A 24149-nucleotide genomic window follows, 5' to 3' on the forward strand; every position below is an offset into this window, starting at 1 on the left:
TTAGTGTTAGTAATGTTATTAGTATCAGTACATATATCTTATATATGTATTATATACAATACCAATATTAATGTTAGCATTGGTAGTATTCGAATGTATATCTCCCCTGAAACAAGACTGGTTTTAAGACCTTTCACCCATGTAGTGCTTCAGGTATCCAGCTGGAAAATTAGGCTGTGGGGTAACACTTGGTTTGTTGTCAATTCTAAGAATTATAATTGATGACATCACACGCAGACGTCAGGATAGAGGTAGGGCCTGCTCTGGAACGTTTGGTTAGAGTTTGCTGATTGTTAACACAAAACGAATACTAATGGTGACAGGTCAGTGTTGAGCAATGAGCAGCAAACAGGAAGCCAAACGCCACACACCAGCAGCTAGAAGGAGATTCATCAGTTTGACGGCACAAGAGAACCAGGGAGGACCCTCACGTCGAGATGAAGACCCTTCACATGATCACTCTCTTTCTGATAGCAGGTAAGTCACATGATCACTCTCTTCCTGATAGCAGGTAAGCTTGATGCCCTGTGATGACCTCATGGGCGAAAGACCAGCGCTGGCTACACTGCTGCCCGCCTGTTTCTCTCTCTCTCGCTTTCTTCTCTCTTTCTATTGCTTTCTTTTCTCTCTCTCTAGCTTTCTTCTCTCTTTCTCTCGCTTTCTACTTTACATTATTTTGTAATGAATATATAGTCATGTTTGTCAGAGGCATAGTGATGTTTGTCAATCTGTCCAGTGGGCGTAGTGAAATAAATAATCTAGTATACAGTTCCAAGCTTTGGCATAATTTGTGTACAGACAACAATCTTTCCATATGAAAAACAAAAGTTGTGAAGTACATGAAAACATAACATGTTGATGTTGTTGACAGCTGGGGCAGAGGGCATCAATGTAACAGGCTACCTCGGGGGAGCCGTCCGGATCAAATGTGCGTACCCAAACGCCAGCCTTAGCAGTGAAAAGTACCTCTGCAAACGCCAGGGTTCCGGCTGTGTGGATCTGATAAGAATTCGCGATCAGAGTGCAGAGAAGGGCAGGTTCTTCTTCTCCAACAACGACACAGGATATTTGGCCGTTAGCCTGGCCAAGCTTACCACACAGGACACTGGGCAGTACCTGTGTGCTGTGGGTGACATACAAACCCAGATCACCCTAGAGGTGAAGGAAGGTAAGAGCTCTCCCATCTGTTCAAAATCATTAATATGTTTTCATTTTGAGAAACGATAACAGACAGGGACAGAGAGAGAGGGGGGGAGAGAGAGAGAGAGACTGCCTGTGTATATGAGTGATAAGAGAGAGAGATAGAGAGAGAGAGACTGCCTGTGTATATGAGTGATAAGAGAGAGGGAGAGAGAGAGAGAGAGAGAGAGAGAGAGACTGCCTGTGTATATGAGTGATAAGAGAGAGAGAGAGATACTGCCCGTGTATATGAGTGATAAGAGAGAGAGAGAGAGAGAGAGAGAGAGATACTGCCCGTGTATATGAGTGATAAGAGAGAAAGAGAGAGATAGAGAGACTGCCTGTGTATATGAGTGATAAGAGAGAAAGAGAGAGAGAGAGAGAGACTGCCTGTGTATATGAGTGATAAGAGAGAGAGAGAGAGAGAGAGACTGCCTGTGTATATGAGTGATAAGAGAGAAGAGAGAGAGAGAGAGACTGCCTGTGTATATGAGTGATAAGAGAGAAAGAGAGAGAGAGAGAGAGACTGCCTGTGTATATGAGTGATAAGAGAGAAAGAGAGAGAGAGAGAGACTGCCTGTGTATATGAGTGATAAGAGAGAAAGAGAGAGAGAGAGAGAGAGACTGCCCGTGTATATGAGTGATAAGAGAGAGAGAGAGAGAGAGAGAGAGAGAGAGAGATACTGCCCGTGTATATGAGTGATAAGAGAGAGAGAGAGAGAGAGAGAGAGATACTGCCCGTGTATATGAGTGATAAGAGAGAGAGAGAGAGAGAGAGAGAAATACTGCCCGTGTATATGAGTGACAAAAGAGAGAGAGAAAGAGATACTGTCTGTGTATGAGTGATAAAAAAGAGAGAGAGAGAGAGAGAGAGAGAGACTGCCTGTGTATATGAGTGATAAGAGAGAGAGAGAGAGAGAGAGAGATACTGCCCGTGTATATGAGTGACAAAAGAGAGAGAGAAAGAGATACTGTCTGTGTATGAGTGATAAAAGAGAGACAGAGGGAGAGAAAGAGAGAGAGAGAGGGAGGGGGAGAAAGAGAAAGAGATACTGCCTGTGTATATGAGTGAGAAGAGAGAGAAAGAGAGAGAAAGAGATACTGCCTGTGTCTATGAGTGATAACATAAAGAGAGAGGGAGAGAGAGAGACTGCCTGTATATATGATTGTGTGTCTGAGTGTGGTTTTGGGCTTGTTTGTATAAACAGGGAATTGGTTTTATGTTAAATGTTTTGTTATTTTTATGTATAATGGTTATATGTTTTTGATATTATGTATATTTTATGTTTGTAATCCTGTTTTAATTGGTCGTAGGCCCGCTTGTTTGTCTTCATGTCTGTTTATGTCTATTTACTTGATTCTTTTGACTGTACTGCAATGCTTAGTGTGTCACTGGGTAGGCCGACTTTTGAGAAAATTGAATTTGCACAATACGTGTGGTTGAAAGTTGAAAACAGGAAGTGATGCTGTGAAATGCAGACACCAAGAAAGGAGCATTATGTAGACTGGCAGCCAGGTGTTTAAAATCGGTACTGCATTCCAAATTATTGGAGATTGTTGTCTCCCCCCTCCCCTTCCTCCCCAGACTCGAAGCCTATGCAGGTTGCCAGGTTCTGAGATCTCAGTTAGGAAGTGGCCTCACCAGTGTCAAGTGAAGCCAGTGAGGGCTGGTCAGGTGCCGCTGATACAAGAGTTAGAGGCCAGAGAGGATGAGCTAGAGAGAGAAGCAGAGAGAGGAAGAGGAGGAGGAGGAGGAGGAGAAGAGAGTGCATGTCCAAGTGGTACAAGACGCAGATGATCTACAGGAAGAGCCACAGAGAGAAGAGAAAGTGCAGGTCCTGCATATCTGTCAAGTTAACATGACTGAAATCTGTGAGATCAGTAATTCAAATCAATGAAAATCTGCAAGCCATCCCCACCGCTCACACAAAAGACACGTACAAGCATATTGTTACCTTTGAGAGAAAAGAAAGACGCAGAGTACAGCGAGGAAGAGCCAGAGGATGAACGAGAAGAGAGTGCCTAACACTGCCGATGAGTAACATTACTCTATTTGGACGTCAGTATTAGTGCAACAAATAGAGTAATCACATTGAAAACATTTAGTCAATTTAGATTCAAAATTGCAGTTGCTGTCGTAAAATCATGTCACGCTGGGCGTAGCAGAGGTACTAAACATCCCTGGCCCGTTGCTCCTCTGGTGTGACTGATAGCAGTACATTAGCGCGTGTTAGCATGATACATTAGCGTGTGTTAGCATGATACATTAGCGTGTGTTAGCATGATACATTAGACAGCTCTGCTTGGGATCACTTCACCGGCTGTGTGTCTCAAATACTCACTGCCTTGATAACCCAGCTGCACCCGTACCACAGGGTATGAATGCAAGTCCTGGAATGTTGAAATTAATTAAAATAGCTATCCCTGTAAGTAGCCATGATAAATTAGTTAAGGTTAACTAACTTTCGCTATAGCTCAATGCTTAGCTGTTCAGGAGAAAATAAGCCAACTCTATATCTGTCGTGAAAACCTTCTGAGCTCTTAGCTGTCTCCATCTTTACTATATATCCGGTTATGTAGCTTTTTAGAAGGACGCAAATGATTGTCAGGTGGAATCAAAACATTATCTCTATTGGTTATTCACTATTTTGTTTGCTTATTTCCATGATGCTCACACACTATGTTAGCGTGTGTTAGCATGACAGCATTAGTCAGCTCTACTTGTGATCACTTCACCAGCTGTGTGACTCAAATACTTGCAAAATTTGACCACAAACATTCTAAATTCTTTCTAATACGGGCATACAGTTTCAATTCGATAAGATAGATGAATAGCTAGTAGCTAGGGATGGGCATGAGTAACATTACTCCATTTGGACGTCAGTATTAGTGCCACGTATAGAGTAATCATGTTAAATTGAATCCATTTATAGTCAAACTTGCAGTATCATCATCATCATCATCATCATCCTCATCATCATAATATCATCTAACACAACTATGATTATCTGATTACATTACAAAATGAATGGCCGAAACAAATGAGAAAAAAAATAGACATAGAAAAGACATTTTAATCTCTGTTTACTCATAGGACATAGCTATCAATGCGTCACTTCATTTTATTTGATAGACTTACTGTCAGTGGTGGAGGTTAGTACTTAAGTAAAAGTACAAGTACCCAGGAAAATAAAAGTAAAAGTAAAAGTACTACATCAACAATCCTACTTAAGTAAAAGTAAAAAGTACTTACTTTTAAATTTACTTTAAGTATTAAAAGTAAAAGTACTCACGCAATGGGTTGTCTCTCAATGTCTAGGCTGTGCCATTTTGATAAAGAAATAGCTACTGGTATTTGTGCCTCTACAGATGTCACTACTAGTAATAATTATAAGCAACAACATTTGTTAATTGGAAAGGTTGGTGTACTTATTGTGCATACCATCTGTAATACTGTTCACACTATATCTTACAATTCTGCGGATGACAAGTTATCTACCAGGGATTATTTGCAAAGTTAATACCATTAAGCCAAACCAATAAAGACACCATGTGATATCTTTAACCCTCCTATTATGTTTGGGGTCAATTTGACCCCATTCAATGTTTAACGTCTCTAAATAAATGTTTGACATCATTTTTTTTGCTTCATATTTAATGACGTTTCCTAATTTAGTGGGGACAACTGGGTAAAGACAAAATTAACATGAGGATATGTTTTCAATGTCCTGTACACATACTTTACGCATAGGTGTTGTTTGGGGTCAATTTGACCCCAGGCTGTTTTAATTGTATAAAATATACAAGAAATATCAACTTTTTTCATCACATTGTTACTTTTCTTGATAAAAGAAATAGTTTTTTACTCCAAATGTTATAGATAGCAACAATATGTACTTAGAAATAATATGAAGCCATAAAAACACCAGAAAGATATCTCTTTCCAATTTTAGGTCAATCAGTGAGATTTTATGGGGATCTGCATATTTCTCCATAGTCGCGTAACATGTATTCTGGATGTATAAAGAGGGTGGGTGGGGGTATTGTTTTATTTTTAAGGGCTATTTAGGTAGTCAACAAACAAACCTAAAGTACCTGACACAAAAACGTGGGTAAAAAAAAAGAATTATAATAATTTTTTGGAGGTTTAAATTGCTGGGGTCAAATTGACCCCAAGCATAATAGATGTGGCTAAAATTTGAACATAATAGGAGGGTTAAATCTTTTATTTAATTGTAAACGTGTAAAAAAGGGAAACATGGAACATAAAAAACTAATGTAATTGTAAAACTGGACAGAACAAGGCACGCTAGCGATTTAAATACATGTATCAATATTCAAAAGTCAGGGACATTAACTTAGCGTAGCAATGCTTACCTCGATATGCTACTTTAAATTTGAGGGCGAATTATTGAAGGCTAGCAACTCCTTTTTTTGAGGGAGACAGGAAACGCATTGAAACCTCCAGGAGTCATTCTTGGGGCCTTTGAACTCGAACATATCTTTTAAATAGGGCCAAGGGTGGCTCATATCAGAGGGTTCAGTTCAGGCCGACTCTGGATCCATAGGTTGAATAGGCAGTAGTCAGGCTGTCTGTTGAATGTTCAGGTATAACTCGCAAAGCTACCGCTAGTGCTGCTGCCAAACGCGCACTCTGATATCATTAGAGTTGATAGAGCCACCTGATTGGTTTAAACTTCCAAAACAGCAACGCAATCCATAGTTTTGTGTAGGCAACATTTTGGCGAAACTGTGTTCATAAAATGTAACGAGTAACAACACATATTGTAGAAATGTAGCGGAGTAAAAGTATAGATAATAGCTAAAAAATGTAATGGAGTAAAAGTAAAAAGTATGCACTATTATTTTTACTTAAGTAAAGTACAGATACGTAAAAATTTACTTAAGTACAGTAACGAAGTAAAAATACTTCGTTACATTCCACCACTGCTTACTGTAGACTATAACATGAAGTTGGACAAGTCGATGTACAGTTGATGTGTCCTTCAATTTTTTCACACACAGACTCTTGCTGTGGGAAAGGTCTTAAGATGATGGTGCCTGCAGGTCAAGACATCAACATCACCAGCCCGTACCTCGATGCCCACATACCAAGTGTCAAGTTCTTCTGCAAGAGTTTTGGTATGCATGACTGTCGCTACAAGAGGGATGTTCAAAAAGATCACGTGTGGGAGAACGGAACACCGCTTCTCTCTCTAGTCGATGACCGAAAGGCGAGGGTCCTCATCACGACCATGAGGAACTTCAACAAGTTTCACGCTGCCTCCTATTGGTGTGGTGTAGAAATGAACTGGGACACAAATGGATACTTGGCTCTCTTTAATCACGTTCAGCTCACACTGAAAGGTAGGGGACAATGTTATTATCTACTGCTGTTTAGGCCAAATATCAACAGTGTTGTTTTATGTTATAAAGTATCCAAATGAGAGTTGAAACCGTCTTTATTCACAACCATAGTTTACACCAAGAGCATCCATGTGTGTCGAGCTCCCGCTAACAACATAACCAATAACGTGAAGTTAATCCCGCGAGACCCGCTCATAGTACGGTAACACTTTAGGATCAAACAGTTAAACAGTACAGCTATCTACAAACAGTACTTTCTATAATCTGTGACATGTGTTGCAGTGTATGTGTACAGGTTATGTATGTGAAATACAAGAAGTTGAAATGTTTGGCAGACGTTTTTGTCCAAAGTGACTTTAAAAAAAACATTTGTTAAAAATAGAGCAGTAAAACCAGAGAGGAATACTACAATACTTTGTGTATACTTCACACTACTTTTACCTCACCTATGCACAGAAACAGATTATCATACATGCACAGAAAAAAACATTACACATACATTACTTTCACTGCACTCAGTTACAGGCGCATAAAAAGCATACACATAGCCCTCTTCGATTCTGCACTCCATACTAACACTAACACAGAGAGACATCAACACATACATGTAGGCAGAGGGGATTCTAACTCTTTCATTCTCCATCTAATGTGCACATGTCTTATTTTTTTAGATTGGACCACTACAACACTGCCGACACCATCACCAACCCCGTCAACGTCTTCTTCATCTGGTAGGAGATCTATAGATGAGGTCTACACTTTTGACATACTTTCTGTCACAGATGTAACGGACACTTATTAAGCTTACATCTCCACTACCTTCACATCACACACGCACGTAAAAACTCCTGAGAAACAACATTCAAAGATTCATACAAGATCCTCAGCTCCGGGGAGCTGTGGCGCAAGCAGCAGCCTGACCATGAATGGGTCTGAGCGACCACGGGGACCCGGGTTCAGATCTGACTCGCGGCCATTTCCCGATCCCACTCCCAATTTCATTTCCTGTCTCCCTTCACTGTCCTATCCGATTTAAGGCAAAAAGCCCAAAAATATATATATTTTTTTAGGGCTGTCAATCGATAAAAAAAAAATGAACAATTAATTAATCGCGATTAAAAGTAGTTTTTTCTTCTTAAGACTAAATCTTATAAATTAACAAGTAATCACTTCATACAGCGTGTATTTTAGACAATTGTATTTGTAATTGTATTTAATTGTATTTTTTTTCAAACACAATGGTGCCCCTCGACGGTAAATCGATCATCTAACCTGGGACGGCTTTCTGTCGGGTGCTTTGCATTAAGGTGATAACTTAAAGACGAGCTGCTTCTGTGATAGCTAAATTCAGCTTGACAAATGCTACATACAACTTCAGTTTTGTCGATTGTTCCGTCATTTTGGCTCTTAAACAGAGACTTTCCGCCCAACAATCCCTCAGCTCTCTCCATCTTCAACTACCGCAGTGGTTCTCAAACTTTTTCTGTCATTCCCTACTTTGAACAAGGGGGGCTTTTTCCCTCATCGCGCCCATAACATGGTAGGCCAAGCTTAAAATTGTCAATTATTGAAATAACCTCAAGTAATAACAAATAGCATCTGATTTAGGTCAGCAAATGTATATTGCTTGGAGTGATTTAATGTTTCATGTTGTAGTGTATTGTTGCTATGGACACGCACACATGGACGGATTATGAAACCATTGGTCAGGACGTGTAACAAAATACACCGCTTCCAACCGCAAATAAGAGATACATTTAAGCCACTTCTGATATTAACAAATACAAAGTCTAAAAACAATTGACAGCAAGCAAAGTTAATAACATCGACTTCACGCAGAGGCTCTGGTTTAGGGCCCCCTGAGCTCAGGGGCCCTTGGGCCTGGGCCCGTTCAGCCCGTTCGGTAATCCATCCTTGCACGCACACAGTATTGTATTTCTTTCTGTTGACGGACTTTTACTTTGACAACTGTGACAGTTAGAAACGCACATGTCTAGTAAGCCTCTATTAAATTATGCTTTCCCTCGCACGCTCAAAAACAATGACTAAGTTATTTAGCTGTCTCACACTGTGATAAATATGTTTAAGTGACCTATGTTTAAATTCTATGAACTGTGTTAGTTCGTAAAATGTAATTATTATTCATTTAGATACGTTACGTTCTAATATGTGACCGTTAGCACACCATTCATTCATAACTAGGGTTGGGGACCGAGAACCGGTACCAATATGGAACCGGTTCCAATACAACCGGTACCTACCCGGACCGAAATGCAACGCAGATTTCGGTGCTTCATTTCGGTGCTTGAGCCAATTGAAAACGGTTGCTAGGCAGATTCCGCGGGGCACATGTAAAACTGCCCCAGCTCCCAATGTAAACTTTGTCCTGTGTCACTCACGCTCATTGATGTTTTCATAGCAACAGTCTTATGACGGTGAAGAGCAGGCAGCATTTCACAGAGCAAGCACAAATAGAACTAGCCATCAACCTTTTAACAGAGAAAATACCGAAAGGTAAACGGTCAAAAGTGTGGCTGTATTTCGCACAAAAATATTCAAACATCGCGACGTGCAGCAAATGCAACAAAACAATTGTGTAAAAAAGAGGGGAAAGAAGGCAAGAGTCAACGGCAGATCAGCAACCGAAGACTGAAAAATATGATGACAGCTACACTTAGCCTACGGTAGTCTCTTAAAGGGACAGTACACATTTTCTCGTACTCAGTGTGTTCAAGTAACAAGATTAACTATAAACAAGATAGAAAAGATAGGTATAAACAAATCATAAAATGGTGAAATTTCATGAAATAAATGCAAACAAAATAATACATTTTTGACTCCAAAGGCAAATATGCTCATATTTTTGAATGAAGAAAGACGCTAGTTTGAAACCAGTGAGTTAAAGAACTTGAAAAGACTGGATTTGTATTGTTGTAAACTGTTTTGAGTTGTGTTCTGTCTACGCCGGTAGACTGTGGTTATTTTGACATTAGTTAAGTTATTGAGAGATGCTGAGAAATCGCGTGGAACTAAGCATCCATGCGGCTGCATCCATGCTAGCATCCTAGCTCCACAAAGCCACCGTAAACACAAAGCCACCGGTTACAGGTATCATAATCCATAAATTAGCCGCGTCATTGTTTAAGCCGCGAGGTTCAAAGCGTGGGAAAAAAGTAGCGGCTTATAGTCCGGAAATTACGGTATATAAAAACTGCTCATATCATGACTTACTATCTCTGTCTCTGTCTCTCCAAAACCATAAAGTACACAACATCAAGAGACATACAATGAAGATAATGAGTCATAATCTCTCTCTCCCTCTCTCTCTTCTTCTCTCTGTCTCTTTCAGACATAAACGAGTGTGACACAGACCCAGGCATCTGCGGCTCAGAGTCGGAGGGCAACTGCATAAACACACAGGGAAGTTACACCTGTGCATGTCATCCTGGTCACAGCAACTATGGCAACAGACAGGGCAGGTGCACAAGTGAGTAGTGTCTCTGTCTCTCCAACTGTATATACAGTACTTAGCCGTGATGTGCCATTCTGTTGAGAAAGTCAGGCAGTCCTGGAACCGTTTAAACATATATTTAATGCAATATTTCAGTTATGTACATCTCTCAGTCACAGCACCAGTAGAACAGAGTAAACACCCACCACTTCATTAGCTAAAGACTCCATCATTACCTATGGCTTGAGGGAGGAGATAACCTAGACCACGTCCGGAAAGGTAGACAAACTCCACTGAGGTCCAAGTGTATTTCCTTTATTTTTTTTATTTTGTGGCGAGCCCTGTCACTTGGAAGTGGATGGTATATGGAATAGTTGCTGTTGTTGTTGTTGTTGTTGCTGTTGTTGTATAGATAGATGGTATTTTGATAGGCTGCAGGTCTCCTCACAAAAGCTTATGTAGGAGCTGACTGGATTTGCAAAGTCATCCAAGTTGTCATTTTGGATAACTGTTTTGAACTGTTTCCTCACGGACCCTATTCTCAGAAGCTCCCGGACGTCATTTCCTGTTTGATAGAGTTGCTGCTACCTACCGTGCACTTTAGCCTTTTTAGAATGCTGATGCTCACTACAACTACTATTACATCAACTCTGGAAATTATCTCCCTCTCTGTCACTCTCGGGTCACTGCTCCTGGTTGGCTCCCAGTGCCATGGCTTCTCGTGCTATCTCTGTCTGCTGCCTGGCGTGTAACATGCGACTCCCCAACCTCCTTCAGCGGTCACAATACTTGCAATAAGTGTAGGCAACTGGCAAGCCTGGAAGCGAGGATATCTTTACTTGAATCACATCTCCACAATGTAGACTATATGAACGTGTTAGGCCTAACTAGCGAAAACCAGCCAGCAGATGTAATTACATTAGCCAACGCTACTCCGCCTTCTAGCAAACATGTCGTAATACTGCAGCCTAAATTGCAAGTCAGAATTCAAGACAAATGGGTCACAGTAAAGCAAGGACGTCAAAAAAAAATCAATGTTCGAGACACACTTACAACCCATCTCAATTTCAAACCGTTTCTCCCCCATTAATAGCATTGGTGCTGATGATAAAGTTCTGTTAATTGGCGATTCTACTCTGAGAAATGAGAAATATTAAGTCAGCAACCCCGTCACAAACAGTGAACTGCATACCTGGAGCTAGAGCAAACAACATAAATTCTCACCTAAAACTAATCACTAACTCTAAACGCAGATACTCTAAAATTATCATTCACACTGGCATAAATGATGTCCACTTACGGAAAACAGAAATCACCAAACTAAACTTTGTGTCAGTACTTACAACTGCTAAACAAATTTGATTATATTAGATTAGAATCAACTTTACTGTCATTGCACAGAGTACAAGGACTGAGACAACGGAATGCAGTTAGCATCTAACCAGAAGTGCAAAAAAGCAGAAAGGTGCAGAGTATGTACATATGTATAGTGATTATATATAAATAAATAAGATATGTAATGGGTGAGCGGCAGTGTAGACCGACTACGCCACTCAGTTTACAGAGATGGGACTCTAGTTTACTTTTAACTACTTAGGTTCCACAGATTGATCCAGACAACAGTTTCTGATACAAAAATATAGTATTTATTACAAGCTTGTTCTAAAATATAAATACACCACGGCAGTTATCCAAGTCCATGTGAATCCGGCCGTGGGCCAATGCCGAAGGAAGCACAGTCCACATCCAACTGACATGGGAATACCTGTCACGGGACTGACGGACGCAGAGATGTAGTTTGATGGAATAGAGTTTATTGTGGACGAACAGCCAGTTAACACACATTGGACAGAGCAACAGGTTGTAGGAGACACACACGTTTAGGAACAGATCCTCTCACACGTTGATACACGTGGAGCAACCCACGGAGGGGCGCAGGCTTTAAGCTCTGGCAGCAAACTAAGGAAACTGGCACTTAAGGCGCAGAAAGCAAAAAGCAGAGTCGAACTCTCAAAACGAACAAAACTAAACGCCGTAGCGTGAAACAAAAACCACGAGTCGCACTCGGCTAAGACAATATAGAAACTGTAACTAAGGCCATGACCAAAACGAGAAAAAACACTTTCCTGAGAGGAGATGACAAGCATACGGACGTCGGGAATGAAGGATCGCAGAATAGTCAAATAACATCTGTTTTTTTTCCTTGGTTCTACTGTTTTTTAATTATTTGATGTTTCGTCCTGTTTCTTTTTTTTAGATCTTGTCAGAGGCATTACAGAGCAATGCAAGGTAAAGTGTTACGTGGAACTGCTCACCTCTCATCTTTTTTAACAGAATATACTGTTTACAACTAGTCGTTGTGAGAATGAAAACCATCCCAAAGCTACTATGTCGACTTGCTATGACCTGGTACTAGGATGTCTGTGCAGTGTAGGACAGTATCAGTTCCACAATGTTATGAACTATTAATGGAATTCTACAACAGGATCACTTAAACTTTGCCATGTGTTATAAGGCATTCATTACCATGTTATAAGGATTTTTGCCTGAACTGGTGAGTTAAGACAAAACAGACAGGCAACAGACAGAAGCCTTCTTGCAAGTCTTGCAAACACCCACAACAGTTGAGCTATCACTGCTGAAGGCTAGTTGCTATGCTAACACCACCCACAACAGTTGAACAAGCACTGCTGAAGGCTAGTTGCTATGCTAACACCACCCACAACAGTTGAGGAAGCACTGCTGAAGGCTAGTTGCTATGCTAACACCACCCACAACAGTTGAGCTAGCACTGCTGAAGGCTAGTTGCTATGCTAACACCACCCACAACAGTTGAGTAAGCACTGCTGAAGGCTAGTTGCTATGCTAACACCACACACAACAGTTGAGCTAGCACTGCTGAAGGCTAGTTGCTATGCTAACACCACCCACAACAGTTGAGTAAGCACTGCTGAAGGCTAGTTGCTATGCTAACACCACCCACAACAGTTGAGGAAGCACTGCTGAAGGCTAGTTGCTATGCTAACCTGTGTATTTGGTGACATTGTGCTATGGAAGCTGCTGTGCAAAACTCAGGTTAACAGGTTCATGTAGACTATTCGGCCTACTTTCCCACACCCATCCAGCCCATTCACGACCTTGACTGGCATCTGTTATCTTGTGCTGTAGGAGTCAGACGTGGGGTGCAAACTGGAATTTCTGAAAAAACTGGAGCAGAATTCATCTGTGTCGACCAGTCTGCCGCTGACGGTAAGGCCTGCTTTCAAATGATACACCAGGTCGCTCGCATGAGATATGAGACGCATGAGATATGAGACACATAAGATGCATAAGTGTTTTTCAGTGGATGACTGGACAATACAGGAAACGTATGACGAACACCATTAACTCAGCCCATCTCATAAGGGTCAATCAATCCCAATCGCTTTTTTTACAAAAAAAAAAGAAACTAAAGTAGGAATCTGGATTTTCTAACATAGACATTTGAACACATTGTAAGCATTGCCCCTCCCCGGTATGAAGGCTGTTGTTCTGTAAATTAAGCCAGTGAATTTGGGGTGACTTTTTTTTTTTCTTTGCATTCAAAAGGTGGTGTCAGTTACATATAATGTTGTATAATAATGTATACCATTAGCAATGGTTTATTTAGTGTTTCTCTGTAACTGATTGTCAACTTTTTTTGCCCCCACCCCACACACACACACACACACACACACACACACACACACACCCACACGCACACACACACACACACAGGTGGTGTCCGGTCTCCTAGATGCTTTACTGAAGACCCCACCAGACAGTCTGGTCTCGAGGGGAGAGGGTGTGCTCCAGGCCACTGAACAGCTGGTGTCCAGACTGGTGAAGCCCACTCACACTCAGTCCAGCAGAAACTTCAGTACCAACACCACAGGTACTGCTGATGTTAAGCTTTAAACCACACACACACACACACACACACTCACACTCACACACACAGACAGCTGGTTTCCAGACTGGTGAAGCCCACTCACACTCAGTCCAGCAGAAACTTCACCACCAACACCACGGGTACTGCTGACGTTAAGCTTTAAACCACACACACACACACACACACACACACACACACACGCACACGCGCACACACACACAAACAGACACACGCACGCGCACGCACGCAGTTTGTGGATTCAGATAGATAGATAGATGTGAGGTAGTTGTAGTCTTAGGGTTCAGAAAGATAGATAGATAGATAGATAGATAGATGTGAGGTAGTTATAGTTTGTCTGTACAGATAGATAGATAGATAGATAGATAGATAGATAGACAGATAGATAGATAGCTAGATAGCTAGATAGATGTGAGGTAGTTGTCCCCATTCAAACTGCAGTTCCAACAGCAGTCAGCTCTGGACCAGATTATGACACTGCAGCCCTCCTGGTTGGTTAAGATCGTTTCTCCATCCTGGTTGGTTAAGATTGTCTCTCCCCGATATGTTCCCTCAGAGGTGGAGATCCTGAGCATTGGGCCAAACACCACCCTGACTAGTGTCCCTCAGCTGGTAATCTCCAACGTCCGTCTGGACATCGACCTCCTGGGAATCGCTCGGAAAAACCACGGTACGCCAGCGACTCACCACCTACACACTATTCCACTGCTGTCTTTCTAATATAGCATTCAGGATCCTCTAAATTCTGACACTGAGATGAATGATATCAAAATGAGTGTCCGCTGGGTTGCCTGATTAAAAGTAAAGCTATTTTTTCCGTTTACCCTCTAGATTTAGTATTTATGGTCCTCGTGATGGACCATGATGGTTAATTGTCGTCCAATAACATGCCTGATCAAAAGTTAACTCTGTTGTCATTCTGGCCATTAGGTTCAGCATCTGTGGTCTTTGTGATTGACCATGATGGTTAATCAATCAATCAATCAATCAATTTGTTTATTTGATCAGGAGGGACAGTGTACATTCATGAACATTAAAATGTAAATGCACCCAATTATAGCCAAAAGGCTAGTTTCCATTGGCAGTCCCCCTGCCAGAGTGAAAAAGGCTATACAACCTAAAAAAGGCATTAACGTATATCAAACATAACATTGACAATAAATCAAAAAAATAAAATAAAATAAGATACAATACAATAAAATACAATCCTAATATACAAGTTCTACTGCTATACAAGTTCTACTGCTTACCCACTAGTGATCACATTTTTGGTTATTTATCCACCATGTTTTGAGATTACTTTTAAAACAGTTAAATGAGGTTGATTCTCTAATGTTCTGAGGGAGATGGTTCCATTCCCGGGCTGACCTAACTGAGAAAACCGACTGTCCAAATACACTTTTTTTTAAAGGAATATCACAGTCTCCTCTTGCTGCCCCTCGAGTAGCACTGGTTGCTGCTGTTCTAAACGTGACTAGGCTGCATAGTGGTGGGGGGGCCAGGTTAAACCGGATTTTGAACATGTAAATGATTGTCCCTTAACATGCCTAATCAAAAGTTAACTTTGTTGCCATTCTGGCCTCTAGGTTCAGCAGCAGTGGTCCTCATGGTCTACAAAAACATGCAGGAGGTCCTTAATGCCAGCTTCTTCGAAGCAGGACCCAGTAAAAATGCAAAAATGATGTCTAATGTGATCTCTGTCATCTTGCCCGATACACTTAACAAGGCTCTACTGATTCCAGTCAACCTCACGATGCAAAATTTCTTAGTAGGTCTCCATTTTATTTAATATTCCAGTTTGAAAAAGTGACTGTGAAATGTGACGTGAAAAGTGAAATATATATATTGCTATATTACATTAAGTGAACTGCACAGACATTAGTAGACTGAAAGGAAAGACAATTATTTTACATGTTTTGGAAGAACGTGAGCATTATTATTACGCTAATTGTAAACATTTTACCTTCTTTGTTTCAAATGTGTTTCTTTGGTCAGTTCACAAGCCCTGAGAAAAAGCTCACCTGTGTGTACTGGAGAATCAGTGCCTGGATCGAGGATGGTTGCCATGTCAGCGAGACCAACTCTACACACACCGTGTGCTCCTGTGAACACCTCTCCACCTTCGCCCTGATCATGACGGTTGATCAAACCCTGGATGTAAGATATTACATGTTACAATTACGTATTTTCTTATATTTGAGTTATATGCCAAAAGAACATTCACTCAGCCTAGATCAACACTAAAGCCAAGCACTTTAGGATCTCATGCGGACCTTTTAAGTTATTTTTAAAAGGTAACCTATAGTAACACATAATTCATTAATTTTTGAAATATGCCTAAGCTATTTTAAAAAAGAAAACATATTAAGATGTTGGTCAAGCTGATCATTTCTCATTTTTCACCAGTCCATGGTCACAGCTCACAGATCACTAGTCCACAAGAAAAGGATAAGCTAACATTTCTGATACCGACATAGAATGGCATAGGCTAACATTTCTGATACCCACATAGAATGGCATAGGCTAACATTTCTGATACCCACATAGAATGGCATAGGCTAACGTTTCTGATACCCACATAGAATGGGATAAGCTAACATTTCTGATACCCACATAGAATGGGATAGGCTAACATTTCTGATACCCACATAGGATGGGATAAGCTAACATTTCTGATACCCACATAGGATGGGATAGGCTAACATTTCTGATACCCACATAGAATGGGATAGGCTAACATTTCTGATACCCACATAGAATGGGATAGGCTAATATTTCTGATATCCACATAGACTGCCTTACTTTCCTAACTGTTGTAGCGAAACAACCTCTTCAAATCTTAGAGTTTTGACAGGCTAGCTTGCTTGCTTGTTGTTAAACTTAATGGTGGGCTATTGTCTAAGTTAGGCTTCTTGGCCCATTGCAGGCTCCTTCGAGATGTTTTAATAGGGGTCTAATTTCACAGAATCGTTCCCTGGCTGTCATCAATGACCACAGGGCGTTTGAATTGCGTGCGTCAACTGGTTATTGTGGGAAGTCGAAGGGGGAAGCACAGGGGCTCGCTCGGTCTCACTAAATTAGAGCTTGAATGCAGTTGTCTGGCATATTTACAGCATGCTAAGGGCCACGGGCAGGTCTCCACCCCAAAACAAACAAACAAACAAAGTGATAGGATCTAATGAGTACGCCAAACTTGAAGAACAGACCGGTAGACGTAGTCAATTTTTCTGCAGTTGTTTCAGCATGGAAACACCCTCAAAGCATGTTGCTCAGAGAATGGCCTACCTGACTGTAGGGAGGTGTTGGCATTCATACCATAGATAGATAGATAGATACTTTATTAATCCCGAGGGAAATTTAGGTAAAATTTTGCATAGAATGACCCACATAGAATGGGATAAGCTAACATGTAGTCAAGTAGAATAAAGGGGGTTGGTTGTAAGACCAGACCCCATAGATAAGGGCAGGAAAGGGAGACAGTGGAGTGGGGGTTCACCTGTGGGGGAGCGGGTCCTCTGAGTGGGGGGGTGAGAACAGAGGGCAAAGGGTGAAGGGGGGAGGGCGTTGTTGATAGCAGGAAGGAGGCTATCTGGGGGGAAGGGGTTCAAATGCTAATGGCTCAGGTCTCAGTGAGAGAAACATGAAATACGCCTTGACAAAAGGGTGTTTTGGCAGGTGCTTGAGTATTTTTTTTCTGTATACGCATCTTAAGAAGATTTACATTTAGTCATTTAGCAGACGCTTTTATCCAAAGCGACGTACAAGGGAGATGTGTGATCTTACACCAAATTGTTCAATGAAATTCAATACCAAAAGATTTACCAAAAGTCCTTTCTTACCAATGACATGCATGGTTATTCTCCAGAGTAACCCTGTGGTGGACGTGCTGAACACCATCTTCGTGTTTATCGGCCTTGTGTTCCTGACCCTGGCTGTGATGACCTTTGCCCTCTGTCGACGGAACCCCAGGGTGTCCAACGTGTCTCGTCTCAACCTCTGTGTGTGTCTGCTGCTGGCTCAACCCCTCTTCCTGTTCACTCAGAGCTTCCTCCACCTCATCAGGCCCAATGAGGTGATGTCACTTTCATCTTAGGATAATAATAATAATAATAATAATAATAATTATTATAATAATGTTGTCGCAGAAATAATTGTTGTTTAGGGAACCACTTTTTTCAGAAATGCATATTTTTTCAGACATGCATAATTGCAAGACTTTCTCAATAGTATTCTCCTTTCAACTTTCGACTGTCTTCCTTTGATTTCATTAAAATGTTATCATCAACCTCATCACAAACTTGTTATATTTACCTTCTTAACTCTGGACTCTTTCAACTTGTGATGGGAAGCTCGAAACAGACGTCATGACACTCAAGAGTTTGAAAGACAGATGTTTTGAAAAAACTGCTTTGGGTGTCATTCAATTCCACATGTCACATGATTTTCCCTGACTGAAGCCTCAAAATGTTTCGAAAGTAAACAATAGCTGGCCTATACATTTTAAAACCCTTGGTACATTATCCTGTGCAATTGCTTCAAAGGTTTCAGTGTTTCACAAAGCCTCAATTTGCCCATCACTAATTTCAACTAACGACTACCTCTCTCTCTACCCATCTATCTATCCATCTATCCATCTATCCATCTATCTATCTATCTATCCATCTTTCCAGGTGTCGTGTAAGGTGCTGGCAGGCATCCTGCACTTCCTCTTCCTGTGTTGTTTCATGTGGATGTCCATAGAGGCCGTGCTGCTCTTCCTGTCTGTACGGAAGCTCAAGCAGGTCAAACCTAATGACCGGGCGGGGCTACATTGGAAGCTCAGCCTCCTGATTGGCTATGGGATCCCACTGATCATAGTGGGCGTGTCTGCCTCAGTGTGGCCTGATGGATATGGCAGTCACAAGTGAGTAGAATGAGGGCGGGGTCAAAACTGACTGACAGGAATTTATTTTAAAAATGCAATATATATCACAAATGACATAATTTGCAAATAGAGTATGAGAGATGTATTGTATATTGTAGCAATTGTAGGTTTACTTTTAGCAATTGACTTTTCTGTGTTTGGAAGTCCATGTACTGAATGGAATTTCTTAAAATATGCAATATACAAGACATCAATACAACACAAGAAATATCATCAAGTGTAAAGCCATGCCCTATAGGCACCGTACGAGAATTGATACTGTTTCTCAGTGGTATTCAGTGTATGTATAGTAATTATATGTATATACTGTATATATATATATATATATGTATGTGTAGTTATGTAATCAATGTGTTTCATGACAGGTGCTGGCTCAAGACAGAGAATGGATTCGTCTGGAGTTTTCTTGGCCCCGCATACTTCATCCTGGCTGTGGGTATCAAATGTATAATATGACAACAAATGAATGATGAACAGAATTAGTAAAAGACATAAAGCAAATTCATGATAGAACACGATAGATTATCGTGGAAGGAAAGTGTAAAGATTCTGAAACCTCAGTCTCTCTTCACCCCCCCCCCCCCCACCCCCTCATCTCTCTCCAGGGCAACACCATACTCTTCCTCACCATCCTCATCACTATTCACTCTACCCTGAAGGGGGCACAAAGCGACGTGTCAAAGTGCAAGTACACCAGGTAAGATACAGCAGAGAGACAGGGAGACACACACACACACAGCGAGAGAGACAGGGAGACAGACTGACTCACCACACACACACACACACACACTAGAGGATGGATACCCGACCCGAGCCCGTCGGAACCCATCGGGACCCGACGGGTCGGGCCGGGTTTTGGACAAATATTTAGAAATTATAATCGTGCTCGGGTCGGGCTCGGACACATCAGCGCGATAATGCATTGAACATTCCATATTTAAAATATCCTAATAAATAGTGAAGTCAACGTGTCTGCTTCACATGATGCAGAAGTTCGTTTTTGAGAATAAAATAAATCACATTTAGGATATAATAAATCACATTTAGCACATCCTAGCTGTGACAACGCGATTACAGGTGGCAAAATGGCATCACGGAGGAAGTTAAAGAGAAACTGTCATCTGGAGAGTTTAAAGCGATACTAAACAGAGGGAAATCTACTGTATGGAGATATTTCTGCGCAGTAGTCGATGCAGATTCTAATTAGGCTGTTGGATATGTCCAATGTAAGAAGTGTGAAGTTTTAATGAAATATGATTGATGCAATCCTCTTTCTCCACAACAACATGGATTAAACCTCGATGGTTGGACTATGTAGATAGTTTTATAACGAACGTTGGCGTGCACTTAAATTTTCCAAGAAAAAAAAAAGATCTTCAATGGTAATTCAACTTGTCTGTTGTGCCTCCTTTGGTGTAGCATAAAGCGTGAGTTTTATTAAGGCATAGCGTGTGTAATGTGTAGGCTATTTCATTCCGTTTGTTAACCTTTCCTGCTGTCTGTCTCTGACCGTAGTTGGAGATTGCAGGGGAGACTTAGTAAAAATGCTCCAGGGCCGAAGTATTACATGTTTTTAACTTCGCGGTTAATTCCCTTCCCTTTCCGTCTGCTGCTGGTAAGTAAATAAATGCCCACTGTATTCTTTCTGAGGATTTATTCTTCACACACTGGTTCACACTGTTACAGCACATACGTTTTTGGCTCCTGTCGCTACATCCAAACTATTCATAAGCATCACCGTTCTTTCTCTCTAGCACTACCACACCCACCCTGTACGTGCAGCTCTTAAAGGAGCCGCACCATTTTACAACAGTTTTCTTGCAATGTGAATCATTTAATTTAAATATGCTTATTGGCCTTCTTGTGCACGCTTGTGCGTTTAACAGCGCTTGTTTGTGTGAGCGAGCATTTATCTTTTGATGCCCGAGTTTAATAAAGCCAGGCTATTCATAAAAAACGTACATAAATGTGGCATTAGTATGAACAGTTGAGAAATTGATTCCGTCTGGCTCGGTTTGGGTTCGGAAACAAATATTTGAATGGCTGTCGGACTCGGGCCGGGCTCGGTTAGTACTCTGTCGGACGCGTGTCGGGATCGGACAGAAAAATTCGGCCCGATCCATGCTCTTACACACACACACACACGCACACACACACAGAGAAAGACAGAGATAAAGATAGATAGATGGAGAGAGTTAGAAGGAGCGAGAGAGTGGCTTGTGATTGTTTTACGCCTCATACGTCCATATTTCTCTGTAGAGTCCTGCTGTTTAAAATCATGGTCCAGTTCGTCATCCTCGGCTGTCCCTGGGCACTGGGCATATTGGTGGAAGGCAACATGGTTCTAGAGGTTATCTTCCTGTTCATCAACTCACAACAAGGAACCGCCATCTTCTTGATCCACTGCCTCCTCAACATCGAGGTAAATCCATAGAAACATACGGAAACATAAAATATAGAAATAATATAAAATATTAAAATATTTTTAAAATCATATCAAATGACAGGAAATGGCATCAACTATGACATGCCTATGATTATGGTTATATTAGATGTGCTATTAGGTGGAGGGTCTGCTGAGTTGTATGTGAAAACAAAAACTTACTGTACTGATATTCTAGGATCTGACCTGAGAGTGATTTTTGCATTACATTTTTGCCCAAACAAACCAAAAGTAGCAGTTTAATGTTTCAGCCTTTTGTAGATAAATAAGTAAACAAACAAACTAGGTGTGATAGGGGTATCTGCTCTGTCTACATAGTGGTTGTGACCTCCGCAGCCTCCACACATTTCACTTGTGATAGATAGATAGATAGACAGACAAATAGATAGATAGATGGATAGATTGATAGATTGATAGATAGATGGATAGATAGATAGACAGACAGATAGATAGACAGATAGATGGATATATGGATAGACAGATAGACGGATATATAGATAAATAGATAGATAGATAGATAGATAGATTGATAGATACATAGATACATAGATAGATAGATAGTGTGACGATGTGATTGCCACTACACATCGAGCCTGGCTCTTTGGCGTTGCGGTCAGAGTGCATGTTTGGCACCCTGTAGACCTGGGTTCAAGTCCGGGTGGGATTGACCACGCTCTCCCTTCGCTACAGATAGACAGGTAGATAGATGGATGGATAGATATTCCATTTCCAGCTCATCCTGAGACCCTACTTCCCGGTTTCTCTCTCTCTCTCTCTCTCCAGGTGCGGCGCCAGTACAGTGTGTGGTGGAAGAGGTTCGGTCCGTCCAGCAAGCAGGCGGACTCCAGCACTGGTATCGTCTCCATAAGTCTGAGCCAGCAGCCCACCAGTATCACCCTCTCCACCTCTCAACCTGCAGTTCCACTCATACCAGTAGAGAGCAGGGACTCAGGGAACAAGAGGGATGTTGCATGGCAGATGGGCAATGAAAACAAGAGGGACTAGCACACACACACACACTTTAATATACACACACACACACACATACAGACATACATGTATGTAGACATGAGGAGATGAATAGCATACACACACACACACACACACACACACACACTCACACATATTCTAGCACACACATAAACATACATACACTCACACACACACACACAGTAACACATGCACACACATGTATGTAGACATGAGGAGATAAATAGCATACACACACACACACATACACACACACACACACACACACACACATATTCTAGCACATACATAAACATACATACACTCACGCACACACACACAGTAACACATTCACACACATGTATGTAGACATGAGGAGATAAATACACACACACAAATATATATTGTTGAATGTGCCATAGAGAAATGGACCCGCCAGCCAAAGAATCAATCCTAATTCATTTCAGGCTTAGGCCATGTTTGATAAACCTATAATAAAAATGTATGCTTGCTAAAACTGCTTAAGAATAAAATAACAGAATCAAGAAACAACCATTGATAAATAGAACATGCTGTGCTAAAATGTGCCTTGATGTTGCTGTAGAAAATATGCTTGAGTGTCATGAGAAAACATGCTGTTGGAGAAAATGTGCTTTGAGTGGTGAGAAAACATCGCTGGTGAGGATAAATAGCTGCTGAGTGTGTTGAGATGTACCAGACGTGAGCAAGACCATGGAGAACTAGGCCAGGAAGTGTAAATTGGCCGACCTCCTTGAGCCGTGATGACGCCAAATGTGCCGAAGTAATGATAGCCGTACCTTAATACGGAAGAAACTGTGGCCTACACGGGCCAAAAAAAAAGTATAAAAGAGAAAACGCAGGTGGCCTCTTCTCTCGGCTTTTGGTGGACTCTCTTTGGTGGAGACTGTTAGCATCATACGATAGAGCCTTAGTGAAGCCATCTGTAGATCTACCAACTTGGGGCGAGGTGGCTTTTCTTTAGTTAGAAACCTGGTTTGAACAGGAGGCACATTTATCTTAATAGTTAAAGTAGTTACGTTTTGCTTGTATCTTTGTACTCATTGTAATAAAACTTTGAGAAGCTTTTAAATACAAAACCTTGATTTTGAGTTTTTAATGGAGTGAGTTCTCTCCCCGTGTCTTACTGTACCCACCTCCCCTTATACACAAAGTCGAATCCATCAGTCTTCTCCAATCGTCTCTGCCTAATGGCCAGAAGATCGCTTCGGTACAGGGAGACTGACGACTGCGCGGAAAGGGTGAGTTGCCTCTTTCTCTCTCTAGGAAGGGAGTACGTTTAGGTGATCTCTTGGTTTCCCCAGGGGTCCCTTCTCGTACCTTGACTATAAGACAATACGAGAGGGCTTGGTATACTTGGTATAAATAAATGGTAAATGGTATACACCAAGTCTAAAGTGTGTTGTTACAATTCATCTGAATTATATAAGATATCGGGCCTCATTTATAAAATGTTGCGTAGAAACCATCCTACATTTGATCTTAAACAAAAAAACACGTGTACGCCATTCCTGCGTATATAAATCACAAATGATCGTGGAATGGTGCGCAACTGAATATCCGCCCTCAAAACGCCCCTACTCAATCTAATTAGCATATTCTCAATGCACAAACGGAGCGCATCCTCAATGCACAAACTCTCTGTGACAATGGCAAGCAAGAAAGAAACATGTAAAAAGAAGAATTATAGTGAGGCTGAAATCGACGTTCTTCTGATGGAAGAGCAGATGTGGGCCAAAGCATTGTTCGAAAGCCGGTCTGGTGGCGTAATGGCAAAAGCAAAGTATGTGGCATGATAGAAGACACGTCTCCAAAGCACCAGCGGCCGCACCTGCGGCACGAGCAGCAC

General features: G+C 41.3%; 2 protein-coding genes across 3 annotated transcripts; both read left to right on the plus strand.

Moving 5' to 3' along the window:
- Positions 1-109: 109 nt before the first annotated feature.
- Positions 110-14748, plus strand: LOC116219326. The gene is made up of 9 exons (XM_031562547.2): positions 110-477; positions 872-1168; positions 6205-6546; positions 7218-7277; positions 9896-10033; positions 12255-12286; positions 13166-13246; positions 13754-13910; positions 14482-14748. Exons 1-9 carry the CDS (start codon positions 438-440, stop codon positions 14643-14645), a joined length of 1311 nt encoding a protein of 436 aa, XP_031418407.1. The 5' UTR covers positions 110-437; the 3' UTR covers positions 14646-14748.
- An 864-nt stretch (positions 14749-15612) lies between these two features.
- Positions 15613-19553, plus strand: LOC105903173 (putative adhesion G protein-coupled receptor E4P). 2 transcript variants are annotated; one of them, XM_031562548.1, is made up of 6 exons: positions 15613-15693; positions 15921-16082; positions 17791-17997; positions 18596-18828; positions 19215-19281; positions 19455-19553. In XM_031562548.1, exons 1-6 carry the CDS (start codon positions 15679-15681, stop codon positions 19548-19550), a joined length of 780 nt encoding a protein of 259 aa, XP_031418408.1. In that variant the 5' UTR covers positions 15613-15678; the 3' UTR covers positions 19551-19553. The 2 variants fall into 2 exon arrangements, with proteins under 2 accessions (XP_031418408.1, XP_042559493.1); XM_042703559.1 differs by lacking the exon at positions 15613-15693 and having other exon boundaries at positions 15803-16082.
- The last annotated feature ends 4596 nt before the right edge of the window (positions 19554-24149 follow it).

Source organism: Clupea harengus, chromosome 24, assembly GCF_900700415.2.
Source record: "Clupea harengus chromosome 24, Ch_v2.0.2, whole genome shotgun sequence".
Taxonomy (NCBI): Eukaryota; Metazoa; Chordata; class Actinopteri; order Clupeiformes; family Clupeidae; genus Clupea; species Clupea harengus.